The sequence below is a fragment of the Calonectris borealis genome, chromosome 5 (genome assembly GCF_964195595.1).
Source record: "Calonectris borealis chromosome 5, bCalBor7.hap1.2, whole genome shotgun sequence".
NCBI lineage: Eukaryota > Metazoa > Chordata > Aves > Procellariiformes > Procellariidae > Calonectris > Calonectris borealis.
In genome coordinates, this window is record NC_134316.1 from 44,757,460 (window position 1) to 44,784,154 (window position 26,695).

The 26,695-nt window shown below is 42.8% G+C and overlaps 1 protein-coding gene across 8 annotated transcripts in view; it reads right to left on the bottom strand.

The window, feature by feature from the left end:
• AMBRA1 (autophagy and beclin 1 regulator 1) overlaps positions 1 to 26,695 on the bottom strand; it is a 135,052-nt gene that overhangs the window by 27,379 nt on the left and 80,978 nt on the right. For all 8 annotated transcript variants that reach the window (XM_075152204.1, XM_075152201.1, XM_075152200.1 and 5 more), the window contains 3 exons: positions 23,037 to 23,147; positions 14,300 to 14,488; positions 13,684 to 13,838 (listed from right to left, as the gene is read on the bottom strand). In XM_075152204.1, coding sequence (XP_075008305.1) covers positions 13,684 to 13,838; positions 14,300 to 14,488; positions 23,037 to 23,147 — 455 coding nt within the window. The remainder of the gene's footprint in view (positions 1 to 13,683; positions 13,839 to 14,299; positions 14,489 to 23,036; positions 23,148 to 26,695) is intronic.

Here is a 26,695-nt window from a genome sequence, read left to right on the forward strand (position 1 = left end):
TACAAGTCCAAACCATTAACAGAATTTCTGCAGAAATTTACCCAGGATTTAAACCTGTAATCACTGCAGGTAACAGACTTTGAATCTAGATTTTCAATGGGATAAGTCCCAAGCGAAAGATATGTGGTCATTAGATTTTCTGGTGGGCAACCACCCATCTATCACAAAACCTTTCTTCCAGACTCCTCAGAAAAGGGGATGGTGCTGGACCAGGAAGCAGGGAAGGGAATGAGGATGTGCTGGAACAACAGGATAAAGGTAGATGGGAATGCAGATCAACCACTACTGCACTGCTGAGGTGGCCTGAAGTAATAATTAGAATTCATTAGGGTGGGACTCATCAGCTAGCATAATAAACTGGGGCTCAGGACGACAGCTTACGTACCTGTTTTTCTCCGTAGCTCTACTGCCCACCCTACATCTTGTCTGGTCGACAATTTAACTTGAGAAGTCTGAGCCAGAGACCAGTTAACTGTATGCCCTCCTATAGCTAGTACCTAGAACCTTCATCTTGACCATCGTAACGCAAAAAAAAGTCAAAAGCCAAAATGATAGCTACAGTATTTCCCATCATCACTAACACATTTAACCTCTCCTCTGAGGAGGCCACATTAGAGGAGAAAATGTCCTTAAGGATTTCTCTCTATGACAGAAGCTGGTCACTCTTTGCCCTGGCTATCACTCAGCAGTATTCAGAGAAGCACGGTGTTTGGATGGAAGGAACAGGTCCTTAGGGGTTTAGCTAGCTCTTACCCATCTCTTGCTTGCTGGGGGGGGCGGGGGGGGCAGGGGGAGAAAAAGGAGAGGGGGAAAAAAAAAAAATAATCAGATGTACGATGGTAACACCTGTTACCATGGAGATTACGGTGCACTCTGAGATGGGGAGACTGGATTTTGAGGAGGAGGAGGAAGGAGGGGAAAGGGAGGGGTCCGCCAGAGCTAGGAGCATAAATTCATAAAATGAGCATTCCAAATTCTCAAGAACTGCAAGGGTTTTCCATCATATCCTTCTTTGGCAAGTCAGAAACAAACAGTTTCTCTTCTCCTGAGAATGGCTGTGCAAGGTATCACAGCTGGAGAAGCTGCCTCCCTGGGCGAGCCGCAAGCTCTCCGGCACCGGCAGGTCAGTTCGCAGAGCCGTTGTCCCACAGTCTCCGCAACCAGCCAAGCCAAGTGGGGAGATCTGCTAGCTACAGCTCAGCGTCCAGGTGCTTTGCAGTAAATAGCACCCCATGGAAAGTGCTGCCCGAGGACACGGGTCTGGTTCTGACAACTTGCAAAAATGTTGGCTGAGGGCAGAATCTCAAAGACAAGATGGCTTAAAATTTCTGCGTAAGAATAGTTGCTTCATCACTCCACTCCATTCACTTCTATAACAGCTTGTCACGCCGAAGAGCTCCCCTCCCCTGCTGCTTCCCACTCCCACGCTAATGGGACAACTCCATGCAGTGTTAAGGGTGATGACATCTGTGCGTGTGGTAATTAGTACATAAAAAGAGAAAGCAGCTGTACTGGCATAATCACCACTCGCAGCAGTAACCAGAACCCAGCTAATCAATCTGATGCAGTCATACAGACTGGCTGTTGCAATTGCATCCATTAGCAAGACCCCCTACTCTATCCACAGAGTGGGGAAAAAAAATTAAAGTTCCTTCAACATCAGCAGGTCCCTCTCTTCAAAGAAGGTCAGAAGCCTGCCGGGAAGCATTATTCTCCATAGATCACAGCTAATTCCTTTCAGAATTTTTTTTTTTTTTGTCTTTTTGTTTCCATTGCTAAATCTTATAAAAAGTTACTGAGATATTTCAACCTGAAAACATACCACAGAGCAACCACACCTCTTTGCCAGTGGGATTGTCCGTGCTTTGTAGTTCTGGACTTCAAGGAATAATATTCAGGTTATTAAAGGAATCCCACACTAACACAATTCTCTAGCTTCTAGGTCAAGAGATTGCTGCCAACCCTCAAACACTCTTAAAACTAGCAATACAAATGCATAAAGTTGATAATTCACCAGTTCCCTTTCATTAGGCTAGTTGCAGGCCATGTGTAACAGCCACGTTGATTGCTAAGGGTTCAGGAACCAGTTTAGAACTACTGTTGTAAAAGTCCACTAATCTTTAAGGTGTCCACCAAACTCTACCACAGCCTCCAGAAAGTTTATTTTTAATAGGGTGGCATTTCCATTTAGGACAGATACCATATTGCATCACATTTTCTCAGCCCATAATCACTGCCAGGAGTCACAGAAAGCTTCCAGGCTCTTCACCATAACCAATGTCAAACTTGCTCTTAGCATCACTACACTACTAATTCAATAATACACAGCCACGCCATTAGATGTGGCGACTCCGCATTTTATGAAGTTGGCATTTGCATTTGCTTCCAGATGCTGTTCTGAAACAGAGTTTTGAACGGTATGTTGCTCTAACTATAAACACTGTGAAGTCTGAGGAGTGGGAGCTTCAGAACATCCCTATGGAAGCTTAAGCCCAAACAGGCAATGTAAATATAGCAAGCTGTTCTCTTCTTGGCAACAACATAAAGACATAAATGTCATTTCAGTAGGCAAGAAAGGTCCTACCCCTTCCCTTTAGGGCCACACAACCCAGCATGGATTACACAGAACAGTTGCTTGACCTGTGCTTACGTTTGTAGAAAACCCTGTCTCCGGTGATCTCCCCACACTTCACAGGAGATTCCAGAAGTATTCTGTCATTTCAGGGACCTCATCTCTCCTCTGAGTTCAGGGGATGTCAGCAAGATAAAAAGTCTTCCTCTAGAAATATGAAAACTGTCTAGGTAGCTAAGCTGCCACACAAAAGGCAACTCTCATACAAAGGGAAAGCAATACTCACTAAAGAAACAGCCGGTTGCTTCCATTCTACGTCCCTGTAACCATGAAGTGCAGGGAAAGATTTGGTTGAGTAATTTATGTCTGCACTTCTCTATTTTCAAAGGCCGCACTAAAAGCAACTACTTATCTCTTTGGTGTGCCTTCTCCATTCTCCTCGAACAGGAGTGGGCACGTACATCATCTACTGCGCTCCCTAAAGCTCATTTCATCACTTCACAGCCACTTCTTCAACGTTGAATTCAGCAGGGGAGAAGATGGCTCAGAGAAAACAGGGCTGTAAGGCACGAGGCAAAGCAAAAAAAAAAATAGCCCCTCAAAGTGTTCAGCAAACAAGCTGCATGTGGAGTGCAAAGGCCGCCTCGAGTCCACTGGCTGCTGCTCCCCCTCCAACTTGTCAGTGCTGGCACATCAGAACTGCAGCACCTGTCACAGCCACCACTTAGGTATTAAACTAAATATTTACTCGTGGCAGAGAGCCAGGAGAGGCTGTGCGACAATCAACAGCCTCAAGGAATCTTTTCCAATGATCTCTTCCTCACCGTCAAGCTGCTGTAGGGGATGTCAGCAAGATCTCTTCCTCACCGTCAAACTTACTTGGGAAGAAGAGGGCCCAGGGCACAACACAAAAGCACTGAGCTGGACAGTTAATTTGTACCTGCCCTGGAGGGGTAAGAAAACTTTTTGCTAAAAGCCTCTGCTCTGCAAAGCCCTAGTTATTGACCTAGTGCTTCCCTCTTCCCCTCCCGCTCTGTCCCAGGGAAGCTGCTGCTATTTAATAACGCTCTTCAAATTCCACCTTTCCCTTCCATTTCTGGGGTGTGCCAACGTTAAAAAGCTGGACAGGGCAATCGCCAGGATCCCGTCAGTCACCAGAGCAGCAGCAGGCTGCCCCAAGCCTGTGCCACTGCTGCCAGCTGGCAAGGGTGCTGCACCGCTCGCCCGGCCCCAGCGGCACCGCGCCCGGCCGACGCGGAGGCAGCACGTCATCCGCGCAGCCGTCGCTTCGCTTAGGGCTTCCCACCTCTAAGGAGAGCCACGGAAGGCAGAGGAGTGCTGAACGCTACTTGTTTGGCAGAGTGGGACCTTTCTTCTCCTCTCTGGCACTCAAGAAAGAAAAAACACGTTTTGAAGCTGGAGGAGAAGAGAAAGTTGGCAGAAGCGGGTAGGGAAACTCAGCAGGAACTCTTGCTTTTTATCTTTTTAAATTCAATAGAGACATTCCTGCTCTCGACTAGATGCATCGCCTTCCAAGATGCCAATAAATTTCAAGCCATTACCTTTGCTTAGCCCAAGCAGGCAACCGGGCTGTTAGATCAGCCTCGATAAAGACTGGGGGGGGACGGGGTGCAGCTGCTCTCTTGGGTACCTGGGGAAATCTTGTCACCCGTGAAGCTCCATCCTGACCGGTAAAGGGAGAGGAAAGGCTGGAGCAGATCAGGTGGGTTTATCAGGCACCAGCCTAAATTTTAATTCTTAATTTTCAACTGAATCGATGCTATCACCGGTGGCTGACTGACCGTGAAAACACACAGGAAGAGAAACATCTAATGTGCTAAACCCAATAGAAACCTCCTACTGGGAGGACTGGTAAAACCCACAGCTTCATGACCACTCTGACCTGGGTTACAGAGACAAGTGCTTCAGAAAGGAGTGTTGATCTCTGCTGGATGGGTATAGCTGTACCGGCAGCCAACATTTATATCTTGTGCCAGCACAGACCATAAAGTTTATGGTGGTAAACAAAGCGCTCTTCATACGGATACAAGTCATACCACCAAAGTAATTGTGGAGGCTGCACAGCTTTGCCAATGGAATTGCAGCTATACTAGAGCTTCTGGCCAGTGCAGGCACCTCATTTTTGTAATACACTTTAACAAACTAAGCTACATGAACAAGGTAATACAGATGCAGCCCTAAAAGCACAGCCGATCCACAATATTAAGTTCACTGAAAGCACGCCTCAAAGCAAAGCCTACGTACAGTACGAAACTACCCAAAGAGCATTCAAAAAAATGCAGAAAACTACAAAGTGCGCTTGCATTTGCAGAGCAGTAGATGAGGTGCAGCGACAGGATGAAGGCGTAAGCAGAGCAAAACCAACAGCAGTCCAACTGGGGCTGCACGCATTTTGCACTTCCCCAGCTGCCCTTCATCTTCTGCTCCACAATCTGACCTTGAACAAGACCTTGAAGCTTCAGAAGTTTCACTTCGTCTTTTTTGATTGCAAGCACCTTACTGAGACTTAACAGCCCCTAAATAAATTAATTATCTTTTTTTTTTGCCTTACTTATCCCAATAGGGTGTTGCCAGTGAAAGATCTCACCTTGTTTGGGTTTGTTTGTTTGTTTGTTTGTTTTTTAATGTTAATGTGTTAACTAGTTCACCTCTGACACCAGGATATCGGATAAGTTGCTACGAAGCATCTACCACTCTACTGAAAGCACTGTATGTCCTTTGTTTAGCTGCCAGGAGCTACCTGCATCACTGCCTTCTATAATGCTGCTAATTAATTTAAACAAGTCCGTGGCTTTTTAAGGTCCAGAAGCGTAATAAGACGTCCGAACCTGATCTCCTTAATAAATAACACTATCCCTTTTTTGCTTAGATTACATTCTTTCCTCTGCCTTCTATTTAGGAATTTCACAAAAGCTGCTGAAATTCAGGCTTATGCCTTGCACTGCCACAAACCCCAGAGCCCTCTGCAGCAGAATCCAAGTCTAGCTTGTCTAAAGCGGAGGGCCTTGAATGCAAAGCAAAACAAACACTCCTTGGGATAATCGACCGATGGCTCAATACATTTATTCATAAGAGAATGTACATCAGTGTTTTGAAACAAGGCAAGTCTCCCCTTTGTTTGGAAGGAATCTTCTTTCTGTATCTATACACAGATGCAAAGAAAGAGGCATGCATTTCCCGTGATCGGACAGGGACAAAAAATTGCTTTTTTGGGCGCAGTCTCTTCTTATTAGGCAGGTTGGTCTATGCTGCTCTCAACCCCTCCCCCACAGCTGATTCCTGCCAACAACACACACGTCTTTCCATTACATCTTCTTTGGTAAAGTGGAAGAAGCAAAAAATAATGCACTTATCTTTTTTGATTTGTCAGTCTTATCCTCAAATGGATCTTATCATCCAATGCTCTGCACAAATAAAATTTCTCTCAACCCCATTTATCTTCCCAGATGGAATAGCATCATGTATGAAATTCTTCTTCAGTCTTTACCAATACAACAAACCTCTTTCTGCCCACCTGTTGCCAGTGCAGAAAATCCTAGCTTTGCTTTCTGAGGCACAGTGATTTAAATGAGAACTAACCCTTAATTTTCAGCAACAACTGACACCTTAACCGACGATACTTGATTTAATTCCTAAAACAGGACAGCACCAGAAGTTTCTGTTGGGTGGACTGAGAAATTTTATGCAAAGGTAAAACATTGTTGGTTCTTCCTGACCATACTTGATCACATAATTTACTGCTGATCTTTCAAATCAGGAGAAGTCTCATTACAGCACACCTAATTCTTTAGGCTAGCTCTGGGCATTCTCAGCTGATCCTTCATCTCACAAGCCTGCCATGCAACTACTACATGAGAAAGAGCTTTAAAATAACTAGTGGGAAACTTTAAAACATTAACAAGAACTAGGTCTTATGAAGAAATGGATCATCTCAGGTAACAAAGCTCTCACTCAGGAAAACAACACATTTGCAGTGAAGTGGCTCATTAATTTACTACCCGTCTCCCAAAGGCTGCAAAACCAGGCTAATACCTCCAAAAAGCCCTTTAGGGGACTGGTCCAAGCCCGGATCTGAAACCTAGGGCTGAGTAAGCAAGAAATTGCCAAACAAAACAATCGTCCTTTCAATTGTGCGTGCGTGTGGTTGGAACAGATGAAAGGAGAGAAACAAGAATGCCAAAGGGGGTGTTAGCGTGACAGAATATAGATATGTATATATTCAGTGCAGATGCACAAGTGAATTGAACTGTGCAAACAGGACTGCGCCCCCAGCTATTGCTATCTCTTGCAAAAATCACCGACAGCTCTCAATGCTGGAACAATCTAATAAAAATATGGTCATTTCTATGGCAAAAGGAATGACAAGCTTCTTCATTTTTGCCCTTAACTCAGACTGCAAACCAAAAGCAGTACTCGTGAATTCCCCATTAAATGTCATGCTGAGACTGTAACAGCAAAATCTACAATATGTTAAAGATCTAATGACAAGAGCAAAGGATTCACGCACAGCTGCCATTCCACCCCGCTCTCCGTCTGCTGAGCCTCAATAGAATGGCATACAAGATCAAGTGTCAACAATATGTTGATGACAGAGCTACATGCACCCTCATCTAGGTGAAAAGAGGCTGTCATCCAGCTGCCTACACGTCTGGAAGGAATAAATACTGGAGGAAAGAGTTGGCTTAAATTTAATTCAAGAAAGATGGTAGGAAGAAGTACCGAAAAGAAAATCTTCATGAAATTGCAAACCTCTTCTAAGTCCATGGCCAGCTGAGTGCAAATCTGGTAATAATTCACCGTGGTTCCCTTCCCACCTGACTTGGGCAAGATGACTGCACATAAAAAATCTCAGATGCAGAACTGTCTTTGCCGTAATTTTTTCTATTTAGTTAAAACTACGTACCCAACCGCACCAAAGCTAACAGTAGCTACTGCGGGGCAAATGGGCTCAAGGCCTTACCTGAACTGCAAGAGCTCAGTACTCCTAATACTGCACCCCATATTAAACGAAAGGTCTTGGCTCTCAGCTTCACATCCCATGAAGTAAAACCAACCTGAACAGATGTCATTTGCCTTTTCTTCACACCAGTTTGCTAAAGCTGACACCGCTCCCATGTTTAACCATCACATGAGATATTAACACAGTATTTTATGAAGGGATCCCAATGAGTTTTAAGTTTTTACAGTTTCTTGTAAATTCGGTCTCAGCAGCTTTCATGCAGACACGGGTGAATCGGTCAAGATAGCAATTTAAGTAACTCTTACAACATACCATTCCTGCATCTGTATTCAAATGTGCACACCTGTGCAAATCTTTGTGCCATCTGCAACACCAAGGTAGTGTTGCATTTTCCAATGATACTGAATACAGCTCTTTCTTACAGCGCCCTACATAAGCAGTGCTTACCAACATGGGTTTTGTACATGCTCTGTTTTTCTAAAGATACCTGCCAGAATCTGCCGATACACAGAGCATATAAAACTGTGTGGCCTCAACCAGACTATTATGCTCTACTTCGTATTAAAAGGAGGGATTTCCCATATCAGTCAGAAAAGGGTTCTGTTCCCATGCCCTCTTTCTAGTATCAACAAGCACACACGATCTGTGAATCTGCTTGGGCTTTTGGTAGTCTAAGAAACATCTACCTGGTTCAACTTCTGCCAACAGTGAAAAAGTTCTTTGGGCAGCAATTGAATGTATTATTTGCAGTTCTCCTCAGAGTTGTCAGAAGCTCCCCCTGTAGACTTGAAGATGTCAAAATCTCTCTTAAAAGGAGGCACAAGGGACCACACCACTAAGCATGCTTTTTCAATTACACAGCAAGAGGTTGGTACTCTCTTTCTTGCAAACTACTCTTGTTTTCAGAAGTATGTCAGTTCATATGACCTTTTCCACTGGAGGTAACATGTTACAGTAAGCCATCTCTATATATTCTCCTAATCAATTTTCTTTTCACTTTACCAAGGGTTCTGACAAAACTTTAACTTGCACCCCAGTGAAGCAAATGTGCACAGTCATTTGCTTTCAGGCTTAAAGCCCCTTCGCTTATGGCTGCAAGAGCATTCACAGCTCATCCAGTGAGTCAATGAGGTCTGGCAGTGACCTTTGCAGACCACACTGCATACGTTCTACTGACACTTGCATGAAGCTCATAAGACAACAGCACTCAATAAAATTGTGCATCTTCTCACATATTCTGTGCATTGTCCTCGTTAAGAGTTAATATGCTGGAAAAAAGCTTGGCTCTGTGCTAAAACTCCATGTACCTTTCTGCTTCAGACCCTTCTTCCTGAAGTATTTGGAATTTTCCATCTGTTTACAATGGAAGCGTACACGTATTTTGTTCCATCCAGGCTACTGACCGACCACTTCATCAGGATGTTTCCCAAATACCAGTAGTCTTGTCAAGAGTTAATTCCAGATCTCCACAGCCTGAATTTCCTTCCAAATTCAAAGCACAATGCAGTATTTGAGACGGGGCTTGGTTAAGTCACCTTATCCCCACAAATTGCATGATTTGCTCTTCAGCTTCATGTCAATCGAATTTTTCTATCGCCTAACTCACTTTTTGCATCCTCAGTTTAAAAGCCCCTTTCCAAGTTTTATTTTAATTTGTATTACAGTAATTATGTTTTTCTGATATTTAGAGTTAGCTTCCTCTGGGTAAAATGAAAAACATTAAACACTGCAAGGGCATTAGAATTTGTGAATGCCAGAAATAAAACTACCTTCTGGCCTTCTTGCTCACTAATATCCACTGCTACAGATCCAGGGCAATATGATCCTTACTCTTCTACGTTTCTAAAAAACTTCAGCTCCAACCAAGTTTCTAATTTCTTGTTCTTCTTAGTTCTTTAACCTCCCTATACTCTTGGAATCATACAGAATTCAGAAATCACCCTAGACCCAAGCAGCTTGAAAACAGATCCTCCTTATTTGGAGACCAGCTCCACCTATGCTTTCAAAATAGGCTGCAAACCCTATTCTTACTCCATATTTGGAGGCCTTTCTCCAAACTGCCCATTTCTGAAAGTCAAATATTTCCAGACAATTCCCAGTACCACTGCTACCTGTACCACTCCAAGCTAGAGATCCGCTAAAAGCAATTCCTTCCCTGTACTCTTCAGCTACAGATAAAATCCTGAGATGTTAGTTAGGTTTGCCAAAAAAAAAAAAAAAAAAAAAAAACAAACTACAAACACCAACACCAAAAAATGAAGCTTATGCATACCACTCTTATTAAAAGTCAACACTACTAGAGAGCTTTTTACGCCTCAGCCTGAAAAACAAACTTGTTCTTTAGCAAAGCCAGGTTTCCATCTGAAATGCTAAAGAGATCAATCTTGAGAGAGTGAATAGAAAGAGCATGAACCTCTAGCTCATGGCTCTACCATGTTTGATGACAACTCACTACTTTTACTCCATTTCTTGAGCACAGTTCATAATTGTCAAATCACATCAGCCCTGACCCACAGAACTCTACCCAATCTTGCTGAAATATTAGGAGCAAGATGCATATAGACAACGCACACTCGTATAACCAAGATGCTCCTTAGTACAATCCAAAAGTGCTGTAGTCCTCGGAGAGAACATTTCTCTCCAACTCTGAAAATTACACCAGCAGCCAGTGGATTTCTAGGTGCAATTAAATGTATTAGAGTTTTACGTAACAAAACTAATTGCATCTTCAAAACCTGTATTTCAACAGTAAGATGGAAGAACCTCTCTGAGGAATAGCAACCTGCATTCCACTGACTGCTAGTCAAGGATGTGGAGGAAGGGTCTTCCCGTTTTAACTGGAAGCAGAAATAATCACTGTATTTCACTCCTCAGCAGGTTGCCACGCTTTTGCAGTGACTTACAGGCCACATCGCCAAGCCCTACTCTCCCGGTTCATCGACTGCAAATCAAAAGGCATTAGGGAAAGCAGGAACAATTGTGAGACAACTTAGAAGAATTTTCATAGAATCTGATGTAGCATTTCTCTATTAGGAGTTTTGCAAGTAATGTAAAATTAAAATATCCACAAAGCATTGCTTCAGAACATGGCTATAACTTATTTTTAATTAAGAAGTTGAGTAACAATTGCTTTGTATTACAAGCTGTTGGCACAGAGGCAACAAGGATGCTTTCTGATTCTCTCTAATGTGCACATTAAATTCGAAATTGAAGAACACGGTTTTGCCAGGTTTCCTAAATCTTCTTCTAGCGCATACTGGCCAAACTGCAAACAGGTTTTTACTCAACTGAATATGAATACAGCAGCCACTGCAAAGACAGTGTGCTAAGAATATTATAAAGTTTCCTACTTAAAGCTCTATTTTTATTTTGCATGTCCTGAAAAGTATTACAAACTTATGGAACAGTCTTATTGCAAAATTCAAGACAGAAGAAATACCTGTAGTTGATCTACTAATTTTTACAGCTAGAATAATATTTACAAGATTAACAGTCTCTCATTTTCCAAGTTTGGTCCTACAGACTGCGCAAAGATGACCAACACCACACCAGAATGTTGAAACAATACTCAACATCATTCCACAGGAAGGCTCTTTGACCAAATTAATTCAAACTGGTCTAGTTGTGACCCTGTTACATAGGCAGAAAGTTGAAAGTCCAAAGCAGTCAGAAATGAGATATTTTTAATATCTTTAAACATGATGTGGGAAAGGGGAAAACCACAAATTAGTTAGCAAATCCTGCTAGACTGGATAGATTTGAAAACGTGGGGGAAAGGTTTTTGGAAGCTAAAAATACATGTGCAAGAAAGATGAAAAAAGCAACCTTTAGAATACATGCAATCCATCTGGAGAAAAATAATCCAGAACTACAGCAGATGAGAAAGACGGGAGTGCAGTGATGTGGAGCAAGTCTGAAAAGCAAGAGTGGGAAAAATTGTACAAAATTTTCAATGCACCATAACAGCAAAAAAAGAAAAAAACAACAGTTTTCGACTGCATAAGTAAAGCCCTGTAGTCCAAAAAAAGGCAGGAAAAAACCACCCTCTGTGGGCTTCTGGTAAGACTATGCTTATCACATTACGTACATTCAAACATATTCCAGAATGAGGGGAAAAAAAAAAAAAAGAAGGGTATTTTGGAGAGAATTCAGAAGAGAAAAAAACCAAAAGCTGGAAGATTGAATTACAAGAAAAGATTAAGGGAATACAAAGCATTACTTCACTAAATGGTGACTAAGAGCAAGGGTACAAGCAATTGAAGAGTATAACACACCATAGGGAAAGAAGATATGTTTGAAATGGAGATGAAGAAATATAAATTGAAGATTTAGACAGCAGCTTACTGATTTAGCTGGCTACAAAAAAACGTCTCCAAAAGGACGGGCTAGATAGAAGCCATAGCAACTGGAGTTTAGAGCGAACGTGAAGAACGGATGAGAGGAAAGAATTCTACCATAGCTCTTTATGGGAAGAGACATGATTTTAGCTAATAGGACTTCTCGATCTTAACTTATTATGATATGGTAAAAAGACTGTGGGAGGGGATACTCCCGTATCTGGCAGTAAAAACTATGTATTTCACTAGGATCTTAAAATAACTGAAAAAAGAAACAGTACCAAGGCAAACTAGACTTTTAAAAGGATCTAACAAGATACTGAATCCATGTAATTAGTGACCTTATCATATCCACACAGCTTTCACCAACCACACCTGCTAACCAAATTGTGCTTTTCTCATAAATACTCTTTTATTTCTGCCTCTTACCTTAAGGGGCTCATACCAGAATGGTAGCTCGGAACCGGGGCTGAAAAAGTACTGATTGGTGCACCAAAGAATATCCTCATCACTGATTTTCCCTTGCATTATAACATGGAGCAGATGACATAAACAAGAGTTTTATATCAGCTGATAAAGCAGCTCATCTAATAATGCAGCTGAGATGACCCTCTCTGAATCATGAGCAGTCTGGAGAGCAACTATAGAGTCTGAAGGTGAATCAAGCAATTTCTCCCCGAGACAAGTCTCTGCCCAGTGCTGGGCCACTAGCTGAATGGCTCAGTGCGACCCTTGTACACTGGGAAAGCTCTGCCAAAAGTAATAATAATCAGAAGGGCCTTTCAAAAAAGCAAAACTTTTAAAAAAAGGGGGGAGGGGGGGGAAGAGAGATACAGACAGAGGAAAAAAAAGCTGCTCCTGGAATGAATTCCACTATGATCAAGTTAACCCCCAAAGTGAAAAGGTTTGAATGGCTATTTTTCATCTCCTGCAACAGAAGTCACCTGAATACATGGTCTAAAACTTGAATCCAGCCCAAATTTCAGCTTTAGAAATTATCTAATTTTGCCCGCTCAACTGCCTTTGTGCATTATCAACTGGACACGGCTTTTAACATCCCAAATTGCCACTGAATAGCTGTGGTGCTCCGCTAATGAACAAAGCAAGACACACATGTTCTCTTAACTCTATTCACCAGTTTGCAAAAAGATGAAGGTTTTTCCTCACATACTAAATGAGTCAGCATGGGTGACAGTTCAGTTCTCCCACAAAACAGAAAGATAATTCCATTGCCAAAAGAGGCCTACATATATATAGAAAGCTCATTAATAAATAGCCAACAAAAGCCTGTTTGACAAAAGTATGGTAAGCCTCACCTTCGGTCTGTGAGTATGATGTGAAGCCTGGCTCCTACCCTTCGTGAAACCACTGGTGGCCGCTCTCCTAGAGGTTAGCCGCTTTTAGGAACGTTAGGAAATGATCCTGAACCCTCAGCTGAAAAACTCCCTCAGCAAAGCCAACTGTAGTACCACAAGCCACATGCATATTACCCTAAGAAGTACAAAAGACCTGCTAAGTACTATGAGTGATATCTAGACTTAGGTTACCACACACAACATGGAATATATTTGTCATCATATTTGAAACCAGAGTTAAGTTTCACAATTCTGTTATACTTATGTTCTCCTCCATGTTTGCATACCTCTGTAATAAATTCCTTCACGTGTTTATTATTCAAGTAGGCCTGGAGCGTGCTACCTCTTTGCTATACAGCAACCACCTACTATGCTAGAGCCAAAATGACACAAAATCACTGATGAAAACACAGAGAAACAGAATACACATGCACTCACCCTCATAGAGGTTTCTCCACCGTGGGGCTGTTGCAGCCTGAAGACTTGAGCAACCATGTGTTCTGTGGAAGGGTGCAACAGGATACGTCGGGAAGCCAGTCCCACCATGACGTATCTGCCCATTGGAGACAGGCTGACAGAAATGGCATTAGGGCCTATAAAGAGAAGAGGAGTTATTTCTCTCGCAGGTTGACATCCCTCCCCATGCCTCATCCTCAGAGCTTCTTCATTCCCTTCCAGCATTCCCATAATGTATGGCATACTAAAGCTCATCCTTATAAGGGGTAGAGAAGAACAAGGAGACCTGCACAAGAACAAATCTTGCGAGATGTTTCCTTGCAGCAAATGTCCTCCCACTATGACAATGAAGTTCTTTAAAGAACAAAACACTATCCCTTAGCAGCACCCCCATACCAGCATCTTACATGCCCAGACCATACCACAAGCTCCTCCCCAGCAGTACTATATTTGTGGCTGGTTGGAAGGTCAATAAAATATTTCCTTCTACTACGATCACCGATGTTCAGACTACTGCATTTCTCACTGAAGGCTGAGTTCTGAGACAACTTCTCACACCCACACTCCCACTCACCCTGACTTCTTGCTGCATGCTTACCAAATCGCTTTGTGTAAAGCATCTCGCCCAAGTTGTGGGGTGCCAGAGAATACACAGCCAGTATTCCCTCATCAGGGAAGCCTCTTTGACTGCTCGGAATGAAGGCTGCCAGCAGCTGCCCATCGGCAGAGATATCGCAGCTAGCATCATTGTAAATCTTGCAGTTTTGAACAAGCACGTTCACAGAGGCTGCAAAGAAGAAAGAAAAGGAACAGTGATTGAAGCGCTCACATTCAACAGAGAATAAAGCAAGATTTAAAACTAACGTTAGAGACTGGACAGTACATGCAAACGACAATCAAGACATTTAGCTTCCTCCAAAAGTTTATGAAATGTTAATACCCTGATTAATGCAAAACTTGCTCTAAAACGGAGATAAGACACTGCAATGAGCCCAGGGAATGAAATCTACTCACCTCCTGGAGCCTTCAGCCAAGAAATAGAGGCAAGTGCACTTTATCAAACCCCTCCTTTGTTGAGCACCCTTTGTAAAGGACAGCGCAGTTTAAACAAGTCCCAAATCACGACACACTGACAAACTCCAGCAGTGGTATCATTGGAAACAGTACATTTTAATTCATTTCCCCTTCTCTTGTGGAACCCCTAGTTCCAGCTCCCCTTATCTCCAATAAACAGGAGATGAGAGAAAAATTCCTCCCTGCAGATACAGACATTCATTTCTAACAGCTGATTTTTACATCAGTCTTGGATAAAGCAAGTGAGAAAGGGCAGACTTCTCCAGCCAGTCCTCCATTTAATTACTCCAGTATTGGAGACATTCATGCAATCAGTGAAGTTATCTGTTTAGCAGACAGGGTAGTGAGCAGCAATTCAGAAAATATAAGTTTTACTTTAATCTCTACTGGTGAGTTGCTGGGTGACCTCGTACAAATCTTTTCCCCTCCATGCCTTGCATACGCAGCCCATAAGCCCATAAGCAATTGGGGCTACTGAATCTTACTATGCACTTGCATCATTCCTAGTACAATGAGGTTCCAAGGCCTTTTAGCATCGTCATCACCAACAGCTCAACGGAGCCTTGATAAGGCTCCCTCAGCCTAACCTAAACGTGCTCCAGTGTTTCACTAAAACTGCTGCAATTATTCCAGGAGGTTTGGAGCTGAAACTGCTTACACTATCTTGGGGATGGGGGAATTTCAGATTCTAGTATTTTCAAACTCAAGGGGATAGAAACATAAAAAAAACAGAAATAAAGCCCATATTTGCAATATAGAAGCGTTGCATGCGAGAAGACTGAACACCCCATCTCACATGCTTGAAGCTATAGCATCACGTGGAGCACTACGTCAACTTCTACAGTCCAGGAATCCTCTTCTAAACCTTCAGACCATGTCCAGCCTAGAAGCGGGTTTGATTTGTTCAGTTAAAATTGCAGATGCGTTTATGAAGGCACCTCTTGGGCTAGATTCCTTATTAGTTTAACAAAAGAACAGTGCCAAGAATGCTTTGTGCATACTTCTGAAAGTCTGAACTTCCAAATCAAATTAAGGCTGTAACTCAATGCTTTAACAAACTGGCGCTGCTGCCAGAAGAAACAATCCCTGCCCTTTGTTTCCAACACTTCCATGGCAAGAAAGCTACATCAGGGAACTGATATGGCTGAGAAATTACAGACTGTTGTCTAGGTCACTTTTTAGCCAGAACAGTTTCCCAACCTGGCACACCACATGGCCACATAGACACTTGCAGCAGCAGAAAAAGAAGTCACCACAGGGAAGCAGACAGGACCGCTCCTTCTTCCGGCATTGCTGATTTAAACTCCTTGCCGAACCTCATCTTCAGTTCTTCTGGTCTCAAAGACATTTTTCCTGGAACTGCTTTCCTACATGGTTGAGTATCAACTTCTACTGTTCCATTTAAGAAACTCCGACGAAAAAGACAATGAGGATAAAAAGTGGACTATGTAATTACATTCTGTACCAAACCACCTATACCTGTACTCTAAATTTATTCAATCATTTTTTTCAGTCTCGAAGCTGCTAAAACCAGTAATTTTCAGCCTAATATAATCAGAAAGGTGCTGAACAGAAAAAAGGTAAATAATGGTAGTCACTGTCAGTGCTGTAATAACAGAATCTAAAATACATATGGTCCTTCAAAGAACAGTCGGTCCAAAAGATGACAAAATTCCCGAGTGCTTAGTCTGAAGCTAGTTGAACAGAAAGACAACAGAATAAAGACTCTACTACCTAATTTTAAAAAAGGTAGAATTAAAATTTGCCTTTTTTTTAAATCTAGGCTTCACTCAAGTACTCATTATGTCATCACAAGAGAAGATGGGCATCCACACAAGAACTGCAGGATGTGCTGTGAACTAGCTAGAGGATACACGACACCAGGTTGCACTATTGTAATCCCCGTCAAACTGGGAGGATTCCTGCAGAGTTCTTCAGTGACTCATTTCAAAACCAGTCCTATTTATTAGCTTTATCAATGAGCTAGGCACACAGTGGAGCTGGTTGATGAACTCTGTTGATAAAGTTAGGTAATTTCATTAACAGAGCACGATCAGACGACGCAGAGAACTGAAGTACATAGAGACATAATAGAAGTGAAATGAAAGAATTCTAGAGTGTGTTAACATTTATAAATTTCTGCTTTACCTAGAAGCATCTCAGTTGGAAACAAGAGAGAATTAACTTTGGTGATCATAGCAAAGACTGAGCCATCCGCCCGGCATAACAGTGAAAGAGATGGCAATCCTAATCTGCCCTAGGGAGCACACTGGCCATAGAAATACCAGTGCTAATACACAACTTTGTGCTGAGACCACGGGCAGGATACTGGGCACAGTTTTGGTCAGCCATGTTCAGGAAAGATTAAACCCTAAATGGTAACAAGTCCAGCAAAGAGCTAGGAGTATGACTGGGGAAAATGAAACATGTCTTTTACGTTTTTAAAAAGATTGCGAGGAAATGGGATTGTATTTACAAAAAATACCAGAAAGTAAGTACCAGAAAAACATCAGTTCTCTTCACAAATAACGTTGACAGGTGAGTAAGTGGGTAAAAGCAGCCATTAAGTTTGGAAATTAGAAGATTTCTGCCAGAATAGCAAGATTCTAGAATGGTTTTTCAACAGAAGTGAAAGGGGCAAAGAATTTAACCAATTTTAAGACAGACTAAGAGAAACTATAGGATGCGCTTGCCTAAGACAGCAGGGAGCTAGACTCAATGGCTAAGAGTGTTTGTTCCTTTCTCACCAATTCCTTTCTAGTTGTAATCGAACCAGCAGTGATCTAAAAAATTGAAGGGAGGGGAAAAAAAGAGGGGGGAGGAATGGGAACTTATTGGACAGGTGAATATCGGGACTCTCCCAGCCAAACCTGAGTTAACTACTTAAAAGAGAGCCAAGCAAGAAGACCAGCAACAGAGCAAAACTACACATTACACATGGAGAGCATTGCCAGAGATACAACGATGAAACACGCCCCCCCCACCACCGGCGCAAAAAACTTTGATTATTAGAAGAGAAAATATAGTTCGGTCCCTTTCTTTGGGGTCCAAGAACTGTTCTCTCTCATTCCTATTCTGCTAGATATCTAAGTTTTTGTCCTGCATCTCTGGTCTCAGGATGAAGTTTCCATGAGGGTTCCTCTACAATGTTAACTATTGTCATTTGATGCTCAATATTGGAAGTAGCGAGATTGTATACTTGCTTCATCAGACCAAAGGTATGGATGTCATTTAGCCCAGGGACCCTTCTGTACTGATGAACTCCTGGTGCTTTTCAAAGAGGTGCCAAAAGTTTTAGAGGGGACACATAGTGATTTCTCTGGGCACAGGTGATGTTTCTTCCTTGTCCCTATAACTATTGAAAAATCATAGTCTATAGAATCCATGTCTCTCCTCAGCTTTTAAAGTTTGGGGTTTTTTTAATCTAATGCAACCTTGGACATTCATAAGAAAAGAATCCTACATCTTTATTTTTGTAACGTAAGAAATGCTTGTATTTCTTCTGTACCATTTACAGATTCAGGGACATTGCCATGTCTTGTACGTATCCTCTGAGTTCCAGGGGTATTTTTTTCCTTTCCAGGTCTCTAATCCTCTTCTTCATCTAGCATTTACTATATGTCTTTTTAAAACAATGTTGGCTTTGGAACACCAGTCACCAAGAGTCTATTTATCATATAGCACATGTTCACTCATTTTCTATCTACACGGTTTTTCCTTTTTTTTTCCCCCACCCGCCCCTCCTTCAGCACAGCACAGAGGTTTTTGGTGAGCAGTCCACAATGATGGCCAACATGACTGCGTGTCTTGTTCTTTTTAAAGTTTGTTGCATATGGTGAATGCCTTTTAGCAAAACAGATTGTGAACTCCCCTGCCAGAAGTAAACTATCTTTCCCCCTTGATGTGTGCCTGGAACATAAAACATCACAGATGCAAGTTGTGCTGAACAAGAAGGAGCGCCTTTTATTTCAGTCTTTCAAGATCTGATTCACGCTGGCATTATGGTTCTTTGCTCTTCCCTCATTTACAAAGGATGAGGGACTCAAGTAGCACTTACGCCTAGAACCAAGGGAGCCTACTAAGCCAGCAGAAAAAGTCTAACTGTGAGAGATGGAGATCTCAGCAAGGTTTCGTTTTAAGGAACAGCATCTAAGAGATTCCCAAGACATGGGGAGGATGAAGATACCCAGCCATTTGACAAAGCCACAGGATATTTGACTTCTTTGAGCCTGAGGCCTGATCTATAAAAATGAAGCCAATACAGAAGATTGTTAGGGAAAAAAATTGCTATTTTTGGAAAACCATTTACAACAAGGCTGCCCTTTCATCTCTTGTTTTCTTTTGTTGTTAATGCATCCACCGAGCTGACAGGACAGATCAAAAGAAACATCAGAGAACAAATTAATCAAGGTGTTGTGCCAACTTGGAGTGCTTACACCTACAACACAATTACGCTTGATGCTGGGGAAGGCCTGGAACACCGGCAGCAACAGCACTGCTTGCCAAAGGAAAATAGTGCTGGTTGCACCATCCACTCCCAGCCACCCTTAAGGATGACACCTTCTTAAAAGCTGCTCCTATTTATATGTTGTTTAGCATGCTTTTATTTCTTCCTTTTTTTCTTTTAAGTTCTTCTGCATCCCACTGTGGATCAGTAAGTATTGATCAAATCACCTTCCTCAAGCCCCAGCCAGTGTTAGAACAGGACAAACTCCTGATGCGTCACTAAATGTGGAAGAACTAGACCAGTTCAGCCACAATGGCTAGAAAATGAAATAACGAGCAGTGAGTAGCATGAGAGAAACTATATTCAAAAGATATAAACAAGAGACAAAACCTTCCAATATTTTATCTGTGGAAAGGCTATATTCTACACTGTTCACCGATTCAATACTCACCTGGTTAGCTGTGGGAAATTTTAAGGATCTGCAACACTTACTTGAAGAATATTAAATAAATGCCAGAGACAGCATCGTCTCTGCTGCCAAATTAATTCCCCACCCCAAAGCTGATACGACTGACAATTAGAGTTTAAGACCGGGTCATGTTCATTTCAGAGTTATTAAAAGCAAAACTGGCAAAAGGAGAGAAGAAATCTGAAGCCATCTTTTTCCATTTTGCAATTAATAGAGAAAGACAGGGCAGAGACTCAAATCCCACAAGTCCCTGCAGAGCCACTTCCCCAAGACCGTCAGAGTCCTCTTTCGTGCGTCTGCTGGACTGAGCGTCAGCGAGGTCACTGCTGCGGAGCCGAGTCCTGAGCCCAGGGCTCCGAAGGGTGCTGGGGCCCAGCTGCTGAGATCGCAGGACTGCGCTCATCAGGCTGCCGTCGCTTGCTCAGATGTGTCCGTTTCAGTGGAAAACATCCTACTTCCAAACTATCTTTTCTTTGTTTAATTGTAACAGGAAGAAGAGCTGCTCGGAGATGGAGGTTGGCCACAGAGTCCTTTCTTTGATGGAGAGCGGAGCTGGCAGGCAGTCCCAAACTTCAGCTGCATCATTTCATCTGCCTGAACTCCCAAACCACTTGTGGCTCAAGTCAGTCCCAAGAAGTGCAATAGCCCCCTCTGCGTAAGCAGACTCTCTCACATGACCACCTCTGATTTATAGGAAACCATGGGAAAAAAAAGGAGCTATTGAGGTCACATGTTTTACTGGGAAAATAGTTTCTTTCCAAGATCGTGAAGAGTCAGAAAAGACTCCTCCAACCCACCACTCCACCGTTACACATTTAGCTTCACAAATTTGTGCACCTTGGCAAACTTGCAGCTTGCCTTTGTTCTGTGCCTCGTCAAGCTTGGCAAATACCTGTTGTAGGATGAGCACAGCTGCTACATCTTCATACATCCCTACCAGAGCTCGGCAGAGGGAGATACGGCTAACAACCTAGAAATGCCAGAGTCGGGCTCAGCGTGCAAAAAAGAAGCAGCAGAGTAAAACTGAACATTTCCAAATGGTAATAAAGATGGACAAGCCAAGTACTACGAAGCACAAAGTAGGGAGTCAGAAGGGATGGGGATGGGCTGGTAGGAGGAACCCTGCCTGCAAGAAGGGCGCAATTACAACAGAAACTGTAGCCCAATTTCCAGCTAATTGGAAGCTATTTCAGAATGGAAGTGTCCTGGCAGGGGTGAGGGAGAAGACTGAAATACTGATGTCTTGAGGAGCAGATGGTTCTATTTTCTATGGGATTCCATAAATTATAAACAAACATCTTATGCTTTTTTTTTTTTTTTTTAAAAATCAGCAGCCTTCTCAGCAGCCAGATGAGACCAAAAAAAAAAAAAAAGCTATTAGCAGCTGTAGCACTCTTCAAATACTTTACAAGCTTGAAGAGAAGTCCCAAAGAATTTAAGTCAGCAGCAAGATGTTTCCCCCTCTGACTTCATCTTTGTTCTGTTCCAGAGTCTGGCTGGACCACGGAAAGTATTGCCACTGCGTGGCAAAACTTCGCCTTGAGCACTGATCCTCAGCCTACAACCTACACTAGTACTACAAAGTCTGGCACTTAACCAGACACGTTAATGCACTGGCACACAAGTTCAACACAGTATTCTACTTTCAAGATGACACTGTGTGCTCCTTCTCAAGAGACAGAATGGTTCTCCAGGACAAAATATAAAGTATCTTCCCCCTTTTCAATGTCAAGGGCTACTGTCTAGAAGCAGGGCTGTTATTTCCCACCAGGCTATAAACATCACACCACAATATTCTCTACAATGTGAAGGAAGGAGATGAGACAGAAACACCAGATACTTTTTCTCTAGGAACAACACAGTGAGAAAGCTTTTTGTAATGGGATGGGCTACCGGTGGCTTTCCCCCAGCTCCTCCGATTTCCCAGGGACTGGGAGGTAAATGGACCCATACAGGTTGCCCAGAGAAGTTGTGGATGCCTCATCATTGGAAGTGTTCAAGGTCAGACTGGACGGAGCTTTGAGCAACCTGATCTATTGAAAGACGTCCCTGCCCACGGCAGAGCAGGGTGGACTAGATGGTCTTTAAAGATCCCTTCCAACCCAAACCATTCTGTGATTCTATGATTTCAATTCCCCACATCTCTGCTGCTATGGTGTCACTACATGTGCTCCTTTTGTGGGTTCTTTAAGCAACAGGACAGCACCCCACAGAGACCTCTCTTGTCAGGTATGTAATTTCTAGAATTGCAGAACAGACAGGGCTGGGACTGGGAGAAACTTTTTCTTAATTCATTTCAGTGGCTACCTGTGAAAGCAGAAGTCTTTCTGAAAACAAAATCCCTGTTCTCCCTGAAAAGAAATCAGTCCCTTAAAGCAGAACCCAATCTGGTTTTGCTGGGAAGTCAAGCAATGAATTTCACATATGCACAGAGATGGCCTAAGGTAAAAATCACTGTACAAAGAAACATTCATGAATATCTACCTCCTATCTTCATCCCAGGCTGCCACAAATATTGCTGCAGCTGTACAGCAAGCTATATCAGGATACTATTCCAGCCTTCCTAGTCAAGTTAGTTTTAGCCCCAAAAAAGTCATTCCTTTATCAGCTGACCACAAGCATCAAATATTCTTGTGCCTGCATAAGGAAGTCTCTTCCAGTGCGAGAGCTAGCTTATGCCAAGAACATATGTAAAACTATGGCCTAATTTTCACAAACGGAAGGAGAGAATAAATAAATAAATAAATAAATAAATAAATAAATAAATAAATAGAACCAGCAACATTGCTCATATTCTTGACCCAGAAGCAGCTTTCAAATGAGATATGGGACAAATCACTGCTTTGCAAATGGCTAGAAGCCACATCTACTTCCCCTGGCTTGTAACACTGTGGTAAGCAACCGACCAGGGTCCTGATTCCCAATATATATTGCAGCACTTTAACCCACATTAATGTCAATAACTTGGAGAATTCAGACCCAATTTATTAGCGGGTTCTAACGTAAAGGTAAAATATCCCTCTAGAAACTTGTTGGTAAAAGAATGAGGAGATGGGGTACAGAATTATTCTGAGAGGATTGTATATTCCCATGAGAATGCTCACAAAAAGCCCCATTTATGCATGGATTTGCTGATAGCAAGAATACTTAAGCTAGACAGAGCAGGAACAGCTCTGCATGCTTTTAGTCAGTTTTCTCAAAAGGCTAAGCATTTTACAGTTCCCAATGCAACAAGACAATCAAGTCATCCAAGGCCTGCAACATACAGCTGCCTTTGGAAGACACTTATGGTAGCTCTGGTTGGTATAGACGTAAAAGAAAGTACTGGTGTCCTTTCTAGCTTACCATTGCTGATTTCAGGCAGATCAAATTTAGTGAAGTCCCACCACTGGAGCCGGTAGGTGGTGTTGGCAATGTTGCTGGCCACAGCTGACTGTCCATCCCCAATCACAGCACCTACAGAAAAGGAGGAAATAATTAGCAATTTAACCTCCAGAAGATTATCCAGAAAAGAGCTGGGGAGACAAAACCATAGCACACCTTTCAAAAACCTTTACACAAAACTCTAGATTCTTAAAGAAACCGTATTTACAGAAATAGCAACACCTCCTACATAAGCCACAGAGCACAGGAAATTAATAGGAAAGCACCTCCCTGCAACACATTCCTGAAAGAAAAAAAAGTTGATGAGAGATAAAACTTGCCCAGACTCACAAGACAGAAATCCTAATCAATTCATTTGGTGCAAATGCATTCGACTTATTGGTACTAGTGAAGCTGTATTTTCACAGACCCAAAATTTTCTAGTAGAGCCATGAAGGCAGACCAGAACACACACTAAGGAAAAGCGTGGCCCTGGCAAATCACACACATTTGTGGATGTAATCCCTCCTACTACTGTAAGCTCCACTCAGAAGATACAGGTTGCCCACGATATTTGCCACACAGTCATGATTGTAACAAAATATTAGCACGGAGGACCTACAAGCTGGCCCTTTGCTGCTCTGGGTGGCCCAGCCTACAGCAGGCAGGGGTTGCCCTGGCTCCAGGCAAACGACATGACCCTTGCTAACCACCCAAGGATTTGGGGAACAGCCCAGAGCAGAAGGCTAAGCAGAATACTTCAGGAACTAGCAAAAAGAACATAATTTTCCAGGCAGAAAGGAACTGCCACTGGTAACTCAAGTCAGCATACATTTGAGAAAGCTCAGAGGCACTAAATGCAATCCCTAGGGAGATAAGTGCAGAGAAGAAACAGTTCTCCCTTAATAGTACTAGAGTCAAAAATCTCATGCTATTTGCAGTCTCTAAGGCCTTCATATACAAGCAGCCCTTGTACTGCACACACATGCTGGCACCCAGAGAAACTCAAGGTAATAGAATTTGATAAGGGAGAGCAAAACAAGATCATCCCCAAGCACAAATGAGGAAAAGCGCAGCCTCCAGAGCCTACGCAGTCTGGATTTCACATCTCCACACTGTCTCCAGTGGGAAGCGCACAGAAAAGTCAGTGGCTTCACTCTCCCAGAAGGGCTGGCTCAGGACTCTGCTGCCAGAGAAGAGGCATCGCTTTAATGACTCCGTATCCAGCACGCAGCAAGCCAGCTGCCTGTGCAGAGAGCTAAAAGCTTGCTATCTGTAAATGAAAGTGGTGTGGAGGAAGATGAGGAGACCAGGGTGGCTGGATTTTTACTTTTCTTATCAAACCCCAGCAGAACACTCAGGCTTGTTAAAAAAAAAAAAAAAAAAGACCTGAAAAAACACACACACACAAAAACAGGGTTTATGTTTTCTCTGCAACGTAAAGAACAAGGGGGAGCAGGGCAAAGTAGAGAAGCAAATTCTAGACCGGTGCTGATAAATAAAGAGAGAGATACCAAGAAGGCTGCTGCTAGTCCTCTTTTCACGGATAAGCTGTCTCGAGTCCTGATTTTTAGTTTTGGAGAAAGCTCAGAAATACGCCAAGAGCAAGACTTCTGAGCAGCCAGCTTTACACTGTGTACTCAGCTGTGCCAGGCCTCCAGCGATCGACAAACCTCCACCGTGCGTCTGCTCAGTCTCTGTATCTGCCTCTGTCAGATGCGCGCGTATCACTGGGAGAGCAGAATTAAGAAGAGAATTTCCATTGCTTTTACATATGCCCAAGGCCTTGTTCTCCATATCCCCCAAAACAAAGGGCTCCTCTGAACAAAAGATATGCACTGGAGAAAGCAGATTCAATGCATTAATGAAATTACATTTTGCAACCAGACGTGGAAGAAGGACAATTAAATTTTACGTTGCTTCATCTCTACAAGTCTCCTCCTTGCAAGCCTGGGTTTGGTACACAAGGGAGCTCTTCTGCTGTCTTGCCTCTAGCCACCAGGTGGAGAACAGAAAACTGGTTTCTCTACAAATTTCAAGCAGTGGGACTTGCTGCAGGGAAACAGTAACTAACATCACCAACTAGGCAGCGACTGCCTTCCAGGACTGAGTCAGGCAAGGAAACGCTCTGCAAAGACAGGCAACAGAAGTAGTACTCAGGGCACATAATTCCAGAATACTGATCTTATTACAGATGAACACCACAAAGTCATCAAGTGGTTTGCAATGAGAACCACCTTTGTAGGCATAGCAAGTAATATATAAACTGGAGAATAACATACCCTAGGAGAGTAATCGTGCGTTCCCTCTGCATCACAGAAGCCTAGCAACATCACTAACTGCTCCACAAACAGCAAGTTCATCTGGCTCATACAACTGTTACACCTATTGCTACAAGGACCACAAAAAAAGCTGTCAACAAATGTTTTTGAATTTTTTTTCTGTAAAGATTCTGGTCTCCTCCTCTCTTTCCCTGGAACCTTCAGGTTAGTTACGGTGTTCATTTAAACCTCACATCCCCTTCACCTCCAAAGGCAGTCACATCCTACACGGAAAAGCTAACAAGGGAAAAAAACAGTACCTCCCCATCTACAGGACAGCCCTGCACAAATTTCAGAGCCAGCAAAAGCTCTCAACTAATGGTAGTGCTTCAGGTAACAGATACCTTTATCAAAAAGATTAGGACCCAGGGAACAAGGTTCATAGAGTGAAAGGTGCATGTTCAGAAGGATTTGGTCCACTTCTCAAAGGCTCCAAACCAGTGTGCCTAACACTAATGGCAAATCCATGATCTAGATGTTTTTATTGAGTAATTACCTCTACTTATACTAATTATGTAATTGAGAAGTGTAATTTTTAAATTATATCTAGCTACGTATAACAAAGTGGAATAACATTTGTATCACAAGTCCTGCCAGAAGCCTCCCACATGAATCGTCCTACAGTAAAGATTAATAGCACGCGAACACTTCAGACATTCAATTTAGGGAGGAAAATACCCCCCGGTACACAACTATGCTGTCCTAACCTTTGTTGTTCGCTTTTTCCATTGGTTGATAGGGAAGATTTGAGATCACGGGTGGAAAACTTAAGGAAGTTAAAATCCTCACTACAGAGCTTTTGTTCACCATGCGGCACGAGAACTCATTCTCAGCTGACTTTGCCCAGTCAGGGTTTCAGCCTGGGTGAGAGCAGGAGAAGGTGCTGTTGCCTCTTAAGTTCTAGTGTAACCTGGAGGCAAACAACACACTTCAGCTTCCTAAATGTGGGCAGCAGCAGATCAGCTCTTACAAGCAGCGGTTCTCACCAAGCACTTGACAGTCTGTCCTGATTCCTGGTCTTCCACCGTTTGATGGGATCACAAGTGACTGCAGTGGGTACCCGAGGGTCTCAGGCTTGTCATCCCCACGAACAGAACGACCTTTTACTGCAGAGATGATGTAGATTTCAAAATGCTGAAATCCAAAGCAAAGGCCAATTGAAATGCAGTGAACGTAGGTTTGATTGGCAGCTTTCCTGCGTCTGTCTATCACTGCGTAATAAACACTGGGTGATGGCAGAAATGAAGATAAATGCTTTCAGCAGCCCCTCCTTTCCCCCCACCGCCCCGATCTCCATCCACCCCCACTCAGCACATGACA